Genomic DNA, 13357 nt, shown 5'->3' with positions numbered 1-13357 from the left:
TACAAAGGAGGTGAAAATATGGTTTGTTTATTTCTCATTTGCTAAAAGCCAGGTGAGCTTGTATTCTGTTGCAAAGAAAAGAAAGTAATTCCCCTTCATTTTTATCCAAAGGTTTCCTGGTAAATTGGAAAATGGGAATTAAAGTGGAAATGTAGATGTTCTATATAAAGCAGATTCAAGTTATCTTGTCACTTGATTCTCTTAATTTTTTTCTTCACATCTTCATTTCTGATAAGAGTGAACAGCTTTTGTGAGTTAGAGCTGTTAAGGCTTTTTTACACTGATGTAATTGACATTGGACAAAGGCTTTTGGAAGTGCCAGGCCACCGTACTATTACTGAAAAAGGAGACACTGTCAAGTAAATGCTTAAAGGTCAGACAGTGTACAATTTCATTTCCATTAATTCTGAAAACTTGAGGGAAAAAGTTAGCCAAACAGGATTAAATTGGCATATTATCAGAAGTATCATTAAGTCATTTTGAAGCCATCTTTGAAATGGAAAACTATCAGACTTAATAGTGGGTCTTTACTATTATAAAAATAAATAAAATATAGGATTAATCAGAGCTAGTACACTCTTCATAAAATAGGTTAAAAGTGTTCTAACATGTTTATAAATTAAAATTGTTTCTCCACACTTTATACAAATAAGATGCTTTTGGAGGGCAATTTGACATTAATAACAAGGTCTGTAAAAGTATTCTCTTTAAATAGTAAATCTAAATCTAAAATCTGTTCTAGAAGGATAATCAAATGCAGATACACATATATGAATATGGATGTTTCTTATACTTTATAATTGCAAAAAAATTGGACAGAACTAAACTGTTAACATTAATTGATAGGCTGTTTTTATGCAACTTTTAAAATTCTGGGTTTTGTTTTGTGTTTTTTGTTTTTTTTTTTATATATTTTAGGCGAGGCAACCCTTGGTTGACCTCACAGATTGCAAGGACCTTGTCAGCTTATGATCCCTTATTTTTTTTTATTTTTTACACCTACAGCACCTGGTCTTCCTAGGTGGTCTCCCATCCAGGTACTAACGAGGCTCAACCCTGCTTAGCTTCTGAGATCAGACGGGATCAGGCTTGTTCAGGGTAGCATGGCCGTAGACTAAAATCCTGTTTTTGAAAATTGGTTAAGAGATAAGTAGTCACAGTTTATAGAGTGAAAAAAACAGCATAAAAATATGTAAGATATGTAAATTTTGTTGAGTCTGAGTTTCTAAGCATCTGTATTTACATAAATATTTTTTAAGCTTTGAGCCTGCATCACTCTCATTGTAGGTAACAAAAACATATAATATCTAGGCTCTGTCTCTGTATCCTTAACTGCTTTTGATGCTAGGGCACATGGGACTTTAAAATCAACCTACACAACATTAGAATGTATAACATAGACTATCTTACAGAAAGGAACAAACAGCATGTTACATGGCTGTAATTTTTTTTTTCCCCTCTCAGTTTGCTAAATTGTTAAAGGTAGCATTAAGACAGAATAAGATTTTGTTTAATAAAATGAACGTTGGCGTCTGTTGATCTGGATTTGAACCGTGGATTCACCACTTTCTAGCTATGTGACGTTGGGCAAGTTACTTAAATTCTCTTTGCCTCTTTTCTTAAAATGAGAGAAATAGTATCTAACTCAACAGGATAATTAAGAGTTAATATTTGCAAAGCATTTAGTAAATTGTCCAAGATATAATAAACTTACAAAAAGGGTTTTTAATTACATTTGACCCTTGAACAAGATGGGGTTAGCGGCACTGACCCCTGCATAGTAGAAATTTCTGCATATAGCTTTTGACTCCCTCAAAACTTAAGTTGTCCTTCAGTATCTGTAGAGGATTGGTTCTAGGATCCACCTTGGATACCAAAATCAGGGAATCTCATATAAAATGTAGATCATTGCATACAGTTAGCCCTCTGCATCCATGGACTTCAGTAGAGAGTCAAAAACAAAAGATATTTATTGAAAAAATTTGCATATAAGTGGACCCACACTAATCAAACCTGTTTTCAAGGGTCAACTGTATTATTTTAGATATATGTATTAGCTATTTCCTAATGAGAACTTTTTCACTGTTTTAAATGATATTGCAAATCAACTAATAAGGTACTTTAACTTTTAAAAACTTCAGTACATTTTTCTGTTGATATCATTGTATTTAATGATATAATTACTGTTTGTCAGTTACATTGTATTTTCAATATTTAAATTCACCCAATAAATAAGTGCTAGTACTAAAACCTGGGTTCTCTTGATTGATTTCTTCATTGTAGGCAGTAAATACTTTCATGGTAGCTACCATTTCTCTATGTAAACAGAATGCTTATCTTAACATATATTTTTGCATTTGTACTGGGAGCCATCTTTGAGCATTCGTCAGGTAGATGTGGTATTTCTTAGGTTAAAAAATAATGGAACAGAGACGATTGGTTAAGAAATTTTTTCACTATTTTAACAGCTATTAAAAAAAAAACCCATGGATAACAAGTTGAATGAAATAAGCCAATAATACTTTCGGATTATATATTTTATTCTCAAGTATGTGATATGAATGGTTCTGTGTCCTTGACAGAATCTGTACTTATAGAACAATTGTAAGTAAGGCAAAAGACATCCTTCTAACAATTATATTATCTGGGACATATAAGCAAGGTAATGACAAATCAAAATCATGAAGAATTTCCAAATATTATTTGAAACATTGATTGGGGTCTTTTGTTATTTGGAGGTTTTGTTATATATGAACTTGGCCTATTAAAATTTGTACCAGAGAGGAGGGGGAAAAAACTTTTACCTTCAGAGCCGTAAGTAAATTTCATACAACCTGTATATTCTTTGCTTATTTAATGTAGATGGTAGCTTGTAGTTTCTAGGTAAACTGAGGTAGAGCCAGTTCTAGTGATTTCCCTGGGCTCACACAGATTCTCTCTTCTTTTTACCACACCGAGTAGTCTTGTTGATGCTGCCCCATTGCCTTTAGTTCACATTTATTTTCTATTTAGGATAATATATACTCCTGAGTTCTCCCCTAGTTTATTATTTTTTAAGTCATATTGGCAAATGCTAATAGCTATAACAAGGCTTATGGTTACGATTCAGTGAAAGCTATTAACATGACTTCACTTTGTTTTGTAGATGCATTCGTGTGAACAAGTTTCAGAGAGTTGATCCCGACGTCTTGAAAGCCTGTGAGAACAGCTGCATCTTGTATAGTGACCTGGGCTTGCCAAAGGAACTCACTCTCTGGGTGGACCCATGTGAGGTGTGCTGTCGGTGAGTTCTTGAATTTGGTGGCTGAACTGATGACCATGCTGGAATTGACTATGAAATTCTCGGGTACTGCCTGACTCAGTCTCTGTGGGCAGAAGCTAGTTTCTTGCCTTTCTCAGATGTGGATTTTGTAAAATACTCTTCTGGAGGTGATATACTCTTCTGGAGGTGATAGTGAAGGACTGGACTGGTTACATACCTGTTGTACAGCTAAAGAAACTCAAAAAACTGACTGGGCAGGGTTTTTCTAGAGCTTTGCCAAGAAGTTTATGGTGCACCAAGACAGAATCTAGACACCTAGACTCCTGCAGGTCAGTTGTCTTCTTTCATTAGTGGTGCGCTCGTTTTCCCCTCTTGGAATTAGGAAAGAAGCTACTTCCAAATAATAATTGGATAATAACTTCTGGTTTGTCTCTGTGTCTGTTCTTGCTTTCCTTTTCGGTTTTTAAGTGACTGATTCATATCTTCATGGTTTTGTTTTCATAATGGAAATTATTTCTTTTAATGAGCAGGATTGTAAAAGGTGAGTGTTAGGTCTAAACTCTAATTGTACTTCATTCTAAAAACATGGTCCAGGCATTCTTAGTTGTGGCATTTTTAAAAAATGAGAGTGTCATTTGGCTTTCAGGTAGTTTAAAATGCAATAAGTTAGAAGAAAGAATAAGCAGATTACAACAAAGTGTGATTTGTGCTATAATCAAAACATATACAAAATTCAATGGTTGGTGGCACAGTTTAAAAAATTACTGCATCTATCAAGAGTCAGGAAAGACTATTGAGTAGATGACACTTGAGGTGGTCAGGGAAGGATGAGTTTCAGTTGACTAGAAGAGAAGGTGGGAGGGACATGTCCAGGCAGGAGGAACAGGATGAACAAATGCTTGGAACCTGCCCTGTGAATGACTTCTTTGGAACCTGCCCTGTGAATGACTTCTTAGAGCTCTTCCTTTAGAGTATTTCTCTTTGGTTTTGAGGCATAATTTACCTGTTGACTGTAGTAGAGATGCTTTTTATTGCATTCCAGAGGTATTTATTAATAGTAGCCCTTTGACCTGATCTCCAAAAATGAAAGTGAAGCTGAAGACATGTTATGCCAAGAATGCATGGTTATTCTTTTACTGAATTTTCTGGACGCCCTGAGGCTGCTTGTTACAACCTGTTGGTATAAACTTTTTGCTTCGGGAAACTAGATATAGGTCGAGCTTCTCCAGCACTTCCTTCTCAGTTAGAAAAAGGAAGAGCCACACATTTCAAATTTTGGTCCAAGAAGGTCAAACAATTTTAGATTCAGGATCTAATTAAGGATTCATCTTGAGGCCAGGGTCAGACTTTGTAGACTTTGGCCGCTCAACTCTTTGCAAAAGACCTCCATATATAAGAAATATCCATCACAAAGTTTACTATATTGAACTGCTTACATTTTTATTAGGCCGTCACTTAGATCCTGATTGACTCTTATTTAACACACAGTTTAAATAGTTGTGTAGTTTTTCAACCCATAGAAAATCATAAACAGCATTTGAAAGGGAGTTCACAGTAGTCATAAAGCTACAAAAATGTCATAAAGACTAACATAGAGATGGGAGCAAAAAAGCTAAAGACTTGGTATAAATGTATTGTCACATAGTCAAATAATGAGTATTTAACACAATGATCTTAACTTACTAGGGTAAAGTTTCTGTGTCTAAGGATGTTTAAGAAGTCGAGTAATTATGTAAACATTTTGGACATATTTATTTGAAATGTTTAAATCTTGGCACCTAAAGATAAAACCTTTAGTTATGTGGACATCCTACTTAAGTGGGTACTTCATTACTTGATGATACCAGATAATGAAAAATTATTGTGCTTTCGTCCTGTTAATATAAGAAAATCTTTATTTTGTAGCCTTCTAAATAATTTTATGTATGATTAAAATTTTGCCGAACATTGGCTGTGATGCAGTTTTTTTCACAGATATGGAAGTCACCTTCAGAATGTGGGGTGCTCATTCAGTAATAACAGAACCCCCAGGAGAAAGTTGTGTTGGCAAATGAGTAGAGGTGATGCTACCAGGTTCAGGAGATTTAGACAGTGATTAATGCTTTTGGACCAAAACTGGAAAGAAATATTCTGAAAATTAAAGCTGACTTAGCAGTTACACAATTGAATGACTATCTGAGATTCATGAAAAATAATAACTCATTTGGTGTACTAGAGACTAAGGTTATGAAAAAAATCGAAATGCACTCAAAAAACATTCTTCATAGTCTGAGTTACTCTATCAGGATAAAATATTGGAAGGATGCATAGTATTATATAGTTAGAAAGGTTATTACTTAGTGAAATATTTGAGAGGATACAGAGTAGATAACAGATCTTTATAAGAAGCCGGCAGCTTTATTATTTACTCAGCATTTTTTTTTTTTAAATTTCTGTAACCCTTTTCTCAATAAAGAGCGTTAGGTACTATTGATTTGTTTCAAATTAACTATATTGGCCATAATGTTTTAGCAGTGTGTCATGAAAAATGTAAAGTTTAAAAGTTGTTCATTACTAATTCTGAGGACCTAACTGCACATTCTAATTTCACAGTAATATAGGTAGCAGCTCCGTTTACCATGAAGAGAGTAACTCATACCAAAATACAAAGGGAAAGATGTAGAACCTAATTGAACTTGAATATCAAAGAAATCTGAGTTAATACAGCTGATCTTTAATCATTAGATGTCTGCCCTTGATTTAGGTTTCTGCTTCTACAGAGGCAGGGATTTTTCTCAAATTTCCTGCCTTTCTGTTTTGCTTGAATTTTGAATCCATTAATGGGCAAAACTAAACGTGGGCCTATACCTCTGAATGTTGACATTAACATGAATAACCTTTGGTTGTGTCTAGATTTGCTGAGACTTTAAATGCTGGAGAGGACACGGAGGAGTAAATTTTTGTTGTTAAAACCCTACGCTAAGTAAACTTGAAATTATAAAACATTAATTCCTTGTTGTGAGGAACTCCCTCAACTAACTAGCCAGCATTCAACCAGCTTCTGCTTCCTTACCCAGCAGATAGGAAACTGAGGCCTGAAGAGATTAAGTGACTTGCCTGTGGCCACAGACCTAGTTAATGGCAGAGCTGGAATCAGAAATGTGTCCAGTGCTCCTTCTGCCATCCTGTAGCCACTCCTCTTACAAGGTAAACTGAAAAAGGATAAAAAAGGGAGTTATGCACCACATTTGGGTAACATTTACAGCCTGATTCAGCCTGTGAGAATGGAAGATAGCACAGCTGTGTAAAGAAATAGGACTCACCTATGAGACTACTTGATTTCTATATAAACTTTCAAAGGCTTTATTGCAGTTAGTATTACTTTTGTTATAGATACCTTGATTCAAAAATAATTTGAGACAACAGTTATTTGAAATGAAATTGATGTCATAGTCAATTATAGTTAACCCGTTAACCTTTTTTTCTACTGAAGTTTTTGTTTTTTAAGCTTAGAATCACTTTGTCTTTCCCACTTTAATTACTATTGTATAAGAACTGCTTAACAGTTCATTTCCTTTGTTTACTAGAAATTGTTTTATAGTGTTTATGTTATGGACTCTATTTAGATTTGTGGGTTTCCCTTTGTCCTCTGAACGAAAGCTCTTTAGCTTTACTGTTCATTATGCTGTTTTCCCTCATGGCAGAATTTATTTTCCTTTTTTTAGCAACCAACAACCGAAGTTACATATTTTGACAATTATTTTTCATAGATCAAGGCTTTAAAAAATGTTTTGGAAGGATAAAAAGGCTTGCTCGTTTTACTTAAAAAAAAAAAAAAAAAACAAAAAAAAAAGTTAAAATGAGAAGTGAGCAGTTATCCTAGGAACCTGTGAGGTAACCAGTATAATTTAAGCAAAACCTCTTTATTTTCCTCAACAGTAGTTTTTTATAAAAAACTTTAACCTCAACAGTTGCCTCAGTTCTCATTTTTGTCAGTATGGATATAGGAAACACAAGCCCTTTTTTATTTAATCATGGTAAAAGTAGATCTCACAGGAAATGTCTAGTTGATTTGTGACTTGAATTATTAGGATCTACATTACAAGGTCAGTTAAAAATACATTAGAACATTTTACTGTATAGACAATTTTAACGGTACATACAAAAATGTAATCAAAACAATTTCTCTTTGATGTTTTAAACAACTATTTTTATTAGGAGACAGTAGAAAAGAAAATTGGGAAAGAAAATAGAGTCATTTGTATTTGTAGTTAAATAGACCAGAAGTAAAATTGTGGCCTGCCTGTTGGCATGGAACTGGGTTAGGATATACATGTAGGGTCAAGTTCTGAAAGGGTTCTTTCTTTGCCTTGGACCTATGGCGTGTCCAGACCTATTTAATTGTTTTTATGATATTTCTTGCTTCATTGATGTGACTTCAAGATTTGTAATATTTTTTTTCTCCCCCCCTTAGCTATGGAGAAAAAAACAATGCATTCATTGTTGCCAGCTTTGAAAATGAAGATGAGAACAAGGATGAGATCTCCAAGAAAGTTACCAGGGCCCTTGATAAGGTTACCTCTGATTATCATTCGGGATCCTCTTCTTCAGATGAAGAAATAAGTAAGGAAGTGGAAGTGAAACCCAGTTCGGTGACTGCAACCCCAAGCCCTGTGTACCAGGTAACTGTGAAATGGCTTCATATTGAAGGTCTATGAGCAGGGCTTGCCAGGTCATTCCAGGTAGTCCTGCTCATGTTGCCGAAGGTTTCTCTGATGTGAAAATCTGGATCAAAATTCTTGCCTTTCTACACAAAGCTGTTCCTCTAAGAAGTAAATAGGCATCCTGAGTCACTATCAAAGGTCTGCTTTCATACTCAATAAGTAGGATAAATGTGTCTCAAAAAGTGGCGAAGAAGGGAAAAAACCATGGTGATAAAGCATTCCTGATGTTTTAATCTTTGCTATATTAAAAAATAGCCGATCATTTTTTTATAGTTTGTACCTTTGGGTTTAATTTTCTTGTTCTTCTTTTACATGACTAAAGAGAAAGCTAACTAAATTATATTTCAGTTAATTTTTCACTCAAGCCAAAACAGTATCTCCTTTGCTTTAACAGTTGAAGAGTTACATAGTTACCATGCATGCACTTAAAAAATACTTTCACTTATTTACTATTTATACCCCACATACCAAAGAATATTTAATATACTTTAAAAATTCTTAACAGTACTTCTCAATAGAAAAGATATTTTAAAGTAAAAAAAAAAATTAAGTCTTTTGAGTTCAGCTTTATTCTGTATGTGTCCGTTTTTCTAATTTTGAGCACAGTTGACTCTTGCACAATATAGGTTTGAACTACATAGGTCCACTTATGTGTGATTTTTTTTCAATAAATAGTTGTACTGCTTTTCAGTCCGAGGTTGAGAGTCTGGAAATGTGGAGGGCCAACTGTATACATTGATCTATGTCATTTATATAGAGGACTTGAGCATCCTCAGATTTGGGTATCTGAGGGGAATCCTGGAACCAATCCCCTGGGAAGACCAAGAAACAGTGGGTGTAGTTAAGTTTTCGGGGAGTCAAGTTATATGTCAGTTTGGTGAGGGGGTCAGTGCCCCTAATCTTCATGCTGTTAAATGGTCAACTGTATATTTTAAAATATACCTATTTTATTAATTTGGCCTTAATTAGACAAAGAAACATACCAAGTTTCTGGTAGAGTTGGATTTGGGCTAAATTGAGAATTTAGACCGTAATGAGTAAGAAATCAGAGTATCAGAGTTTTAAGTATGAGAAGCTAAATGTTTAAATTCAGGTTATGTTTATGTAATGAACATTCTTTCAGTATAAATTAATTTTTCATTTCTCAGTTTTTTCAGTTGAATTTTTCTTCCTAGACTTGGAAGGAAGATTAATTCTAAAGATTATCATATCATTAGGGATATATGTGTGTGTGTGTATGATAACATATACACCTTTTTTTTTAACATGTTAAAATTTGTATTGAACTCATGTAGGACCCAGGCAGATGTTATATGTTATACATATAGAGGCAAACTGGTTTTAACATGGGGAAGGAGGATTGTCACTGGAACCTCTGCTGGAAGGACAGGAACTTGCTAGTCTACAGATAAGAGTGGTTTGATATTGCTATCAGCTGCTTACAATTTATAGAGTTGTAAAATTGGTCAAAGAAAATGCTAATGTCAATTCAGACAGCCCTGGAAAGTGTATTAAATAGAGATGGTGCAGTGAATGATGGTAATTGAGTCACTGATGGTAATTGAGTCAATTGCAAGAACAATTCATTCAGCAAACACCTAGAGAGATAGAAAACATCTGATCAGTGGTTGCCAGGGATGGGGGGAGGGGGAATGGGGAGTGACAGCTAATGGGACAAGATCATCTTTTAGGTGATAAAAATTTTAGAACTAGATAGAGGTGATGGTCACAAAATACTGTGAATGTACTAAATGCCACTGAATTGTATACTTTTAAATGTCAATTTTATGTGAGTTTTAACCAAAAAAAAAAAGAGAGAGAATACAAAAATCCTATTTTACATCTCAAAAAATCTGAAATCTTGAAAGATCCTGCATTTGATGGAGAGACTTTCCCGTTTGGAGTTTCCCTGGGCCTGCCCCTCACTGGAGTGACAGTTCCAAGGAGGGGGCGCCCAGAATGGAACAGGAGAGAATCTTGTTGTGGGAAGAGAGGCAGGAGATGATAGTTACGATTTTTTTTCTTTATAGATCGAGGTGGCACTGAGCAGTTCATAAGTGCATTCTGATTTAATCGGCACCATGACCTTACCAGGTGGTGTCAACACCTGTCCTGTGGATGGGAAAACAGTGTTGTCTGGCTTATGTCTAGCACAGGGGGTGACCTGAGCATGTTTGGGGAGGGCGTGCGGATTAGTGAGGAGGTTAGTGTGAGTCACCCAGGCTGGGAGGGAGGTAGACTCTCTACCAGTTCCCAGGCTGGACATGCAGAAGCCTAGTCTTCCTTCCCTGAGCACATGGTTGGTCTATAGAAATTGCTGGGGCTGACCAGGTTAATGCACCTAGCCTGTGGTCCCAGCACTAACCTGCTCACAGGAGTATGTGACTGCAGAAGGAATGACAGAACTAGGTTTATTGCTCTGGGTTAAACCAGTGGACACAGGAACTGGGGAGGTTGAGGGGGCGGGTGCATAGGAAGTTGGTGAACATGTCCTTGGGGCCATTGCCAAGTTCTCAGAACCCTGGGAAGCCGAACCATGCACTGTGGATGTGCTGGTCACCTGTTCACTGGCCAGGCCACCCCCTCCCAAAGTTTGATCTGCAACCCAAAGCTCTGGGAGCAGCCTCCTTCCACGGTGCTGCCCATGGAGTCACCTGCAGAGGTCTGAGCACGTAGGTGGAGGCTGTGGTGATGGCCTCCACTGGGCCAAGTCCTTAGGAAGATGTCTTGGTGGAGGAGGCGGAAGCTGCCCCCGTCCTGGTGCGGGCTTGCAGCAGCGCCAGCTTCTTGGGCATACTAGTGCTGGCTTTTATTACCACATCGTGTTTGATCTTCCAGATCCCAACCTCCAGGCCCTTCTTGAGCTTTCGTTGCTGCACAATGCGCGCCTTCTTGGGAGCTATAACACAACCTCCCTTACTCGGGCCCCAGTTCCGTTCTGAAGCTGCCACTGCCATTGGGCTCTTCTCCAGCTTGTGTGTCTGGAACTTGTGCTGCGCCTGTGCCGCAAGCAGGCATGCCTATACGTACCTGCTTTTAAATACAACTTCACACCGTATAAAAGTATAATAGTGACAAGTCTTCTTCCCTCTTCCCACAGCCACTAGTCCTGCACTCTTCCATGGAGGTATTCATCACCAGTTACTTTTATATTCTTCCTGAGAGGTTTCCTATATAAATAAGTAAATATAACATTTGTAGTTTAAAGATCATTTTAAGACCTTTGCCTTAAATATGTTGGGCATTTTTTTTTCACTCCATGATGTATTATATACTGCAAATTATCATTATTAAATTGCCTGGAATTTATTCAGATGTGTGGCAATTTTATTTCAGAATTTTATCTGTTGTTACTCAACAAAGCAAGAACGTAATTCCCAAAATGAACTGATTACTGCTAATTCCTTACAAGTAAATTGACCTTGAAATTTTAGATTTCATTTTTAAATTGTATTTCCTCCCCCCATGTTGAAAAACTGTTAGGGTAAACATAACAGAAAGATACGGACATGGAAGTTTATTTCTTGTGCTTTTTTAAATAAAACATTTCTCTTTGACATTCACGAACAAAAGATTTCATGACAGAAGCATGGCTGTTACAAGCCATTGCATAAGAAGTTGTTGCAAGTAACCAATTTTAATCTTTTCTTCTAATCTACTTTTTCATTTTGAGCATGCATTTCCAAGAGCTTTTAAAGCGGGGGTTATCAAAGGACAAAAATTCCTAGTTTTGGATCTTTGTTCTCTAAAAGAGTTGGTATACTTTTGAAAGTTTCCCTCAGATATAACTCTCCACTAATTAAGAAGTAAACATTGTCATTTCTCCCTAAATTGATCTATAGATCCAGCTCAGTATCTCTCAAAACCCTAAAAGGCTTTTTAAACTAGAAAGTGACAAATTGATTCTAAAACTTAAAAAAGACTAAAACTAATAAAAAGCTATTATGTTTATATAGTATGGTATTGGTTTAAAGATACAGATATATTGATGGTAACAGAATGGAGAGCCCGGAAATAGACCCACACATGTTCAGGTGTTGTTTGTTTGTTTTAAATAAAAGCACCAAAGCAATTAAATAGGGAAAGCCTTTAAGAACTGATATGAAACAGTTGGATAATCTATATGAAAAAAAAAAGAACCTAACTGCTACTTGAACCTAACTGTACAGCCACCGAAGGGGGCTCTGAGGGGACGTGGCCTCAAGCCCTGCGTTGCCTTTTACTTTTTTTTTTGCATTTGGGGAAATTACCATACACACAAAAATATTAATTCGAGGTGGATCATAGACTTTAACATAAATTCTAAATCTCTGCTATTTTAGGGAAAAAATGGAGTCTTAAATTTTGATGAAGTCAAATTTATCAGAATTTTGCGTGGGTTTTTTTTGTCTCCTGGAAGAAGGCTTTGCTCATCCCAAATTAAAGATATCTCTTCACAAACTTCTGTTCATTCTGTGTTTTGATCTTTTCTGGTTGAAATAATCAGAAAACTATCTGGTGCTTTGGAGTGCTGTGTTTGAGTTTTTTCATTTTCATTTATTCAGAAAACACTGATCACCTATTATATATGAGGTTTTTAACACATTTAGACTTGACCATAGGAATGTCCCTGTTTGGGTCGTGGGTGAGTTTTTCTTTAATGCAGAGTCTGGAAACTTAACTAGTTTTTATATAACACCTAGCTAATTTTTCCTTTGAATTAACTTACTGTATTCTCTTCCTTACAGATTTCAGAACTGATATTCCCACCTCTTCCAATGTGGCACCCTTTGCCCAGAAAAAAAACAGGAATGTATCGAGGAAATGGCCATCAGAGTCACTACCCTCCTCCTGTTCCATTTGGTTATCCAAATCAGGGAAGGAAGAACAAACCATATCGCCCAATTCCAGTAACATGGGTACCTCCTCCTGGAATGCATTGTGACCGGAATCACTGGATTAATCCTCACATGTTAGCACCTCACTAGCTGCTTTTTTGATTCTTTTGGTGTTGAGAGAAGGTAGACTAAGCCTGACTATATATTAAAAGTTAAAAGTTCATATTCATAGTAGTAAAGTTAGATGGGTCAAACCATCAAACTTATTTTTATAGAGAAGTTACTGAGAATAATCTTTCTTAAAAATATATATGCACTTTAGATATATTGATATAGTTTGAGAAACTTTTAGTCAAGTGCCTGAGTTTTTAATATTGGACTTGAGTATTTATATATTGTGCATCAATTCTGTTGCATACGAGAACACTGTAGGAGTGGACGATTTGTTCTAGCACCTTTGAACATTTACTTTATGGAGAGTATGTAAGTTATTTATATACAAGGGAATATATTTTATGTTGTTCAGAATTGCGTGAAATCATGTAGTTGCAAATAAAAAGTAGTTTGAGGCATGA

The 13357-nt window shown here is 35.9% G+C and overlaps 2 protein-coding genes and 1 pseudogene across 2 annotated transcripts in view; 1 reads left to right on the top strand and 2 right to left on the bottom strand.

The window, feature by feature from the left end:
- The window catches only part of BTG3 (BTG anti-proliferation factor 3), an 18064-nt gene extending 4707 nt beyond the window's left edge, over positions 1-13357 (top strand). The window contains exons 3-5 of the mRNA XM_039857341.1: positions 3146-3283; positions 7716-7923; positions 12693-13357. Coding sequence (XP_039713275.1) covers positions 3146-3283; positions 7716-7923; positions 12693-12932 — 586 coding nt within the window. The 3' untranslated portion in view covers positions 12933-13357. The remainder of the gene's footprint in view (positions 1-3145; positions 3284-7715; positions 7924-12692) is intronic.
- LOC120598974 (uncharacterized) lies at positions 997-1115 on the bottom strand (annotated as a pseudogene).
- LOC120598808 (leydig cell tumor 10 kDa protein homolog) lies at positions 9806-11572 on the bottom strand. The gene is made up of 2 exons (XM_039857894.1): positions 11534-11572; positions 9806-10985 (listed from the first exon to the last, which is right to left on the bottom strand). Exons 1-2 carry the CDS (start codon positions 11570-11572, stop codon positions 10680-10682), a joined length of 345 nt encoding a protein of 114 aa, XP_039713828.1. The 3' UTR covers positions 9806-10679.

The sequence above is a fragment of the Pteropus medius genome, unplaced genomic scaffold (genome assembly GCF_902729225.1).
Source record: "Pteropus medius unplaced genomic scaffold, Ma_sr-lr_union100, whole genome shotgun sequence".
Lineage (NCBI taxonomy): Eukaryota > Metazoa > Chordata > Mammalia > Chiroptera > Pteropodidae > Pteropus > Pteropus medius.
The sequence above is the reverse complement of the archived record's forward strand: the minus strand, read 5'-3'. Positions and strand labels throughout refer to the sequence as shown.

Bases quoted from the DNA above. Each gene is read 5' to 3' on its own strand.
- LOC120598808 (XM_039857894.1), bottom strand. From the start codon at position 11,572: ATGGCTTGTAACAGCCATGCTTCTGTCATGAAATCTTTT. The intron at 10,986-11,533 runs GTTCGTGAATGT...AGGTACGTATAG, and splicing joins CTTCTGTCATGAAATCTTTT to GCATGCCTGCTTGCGGCACA.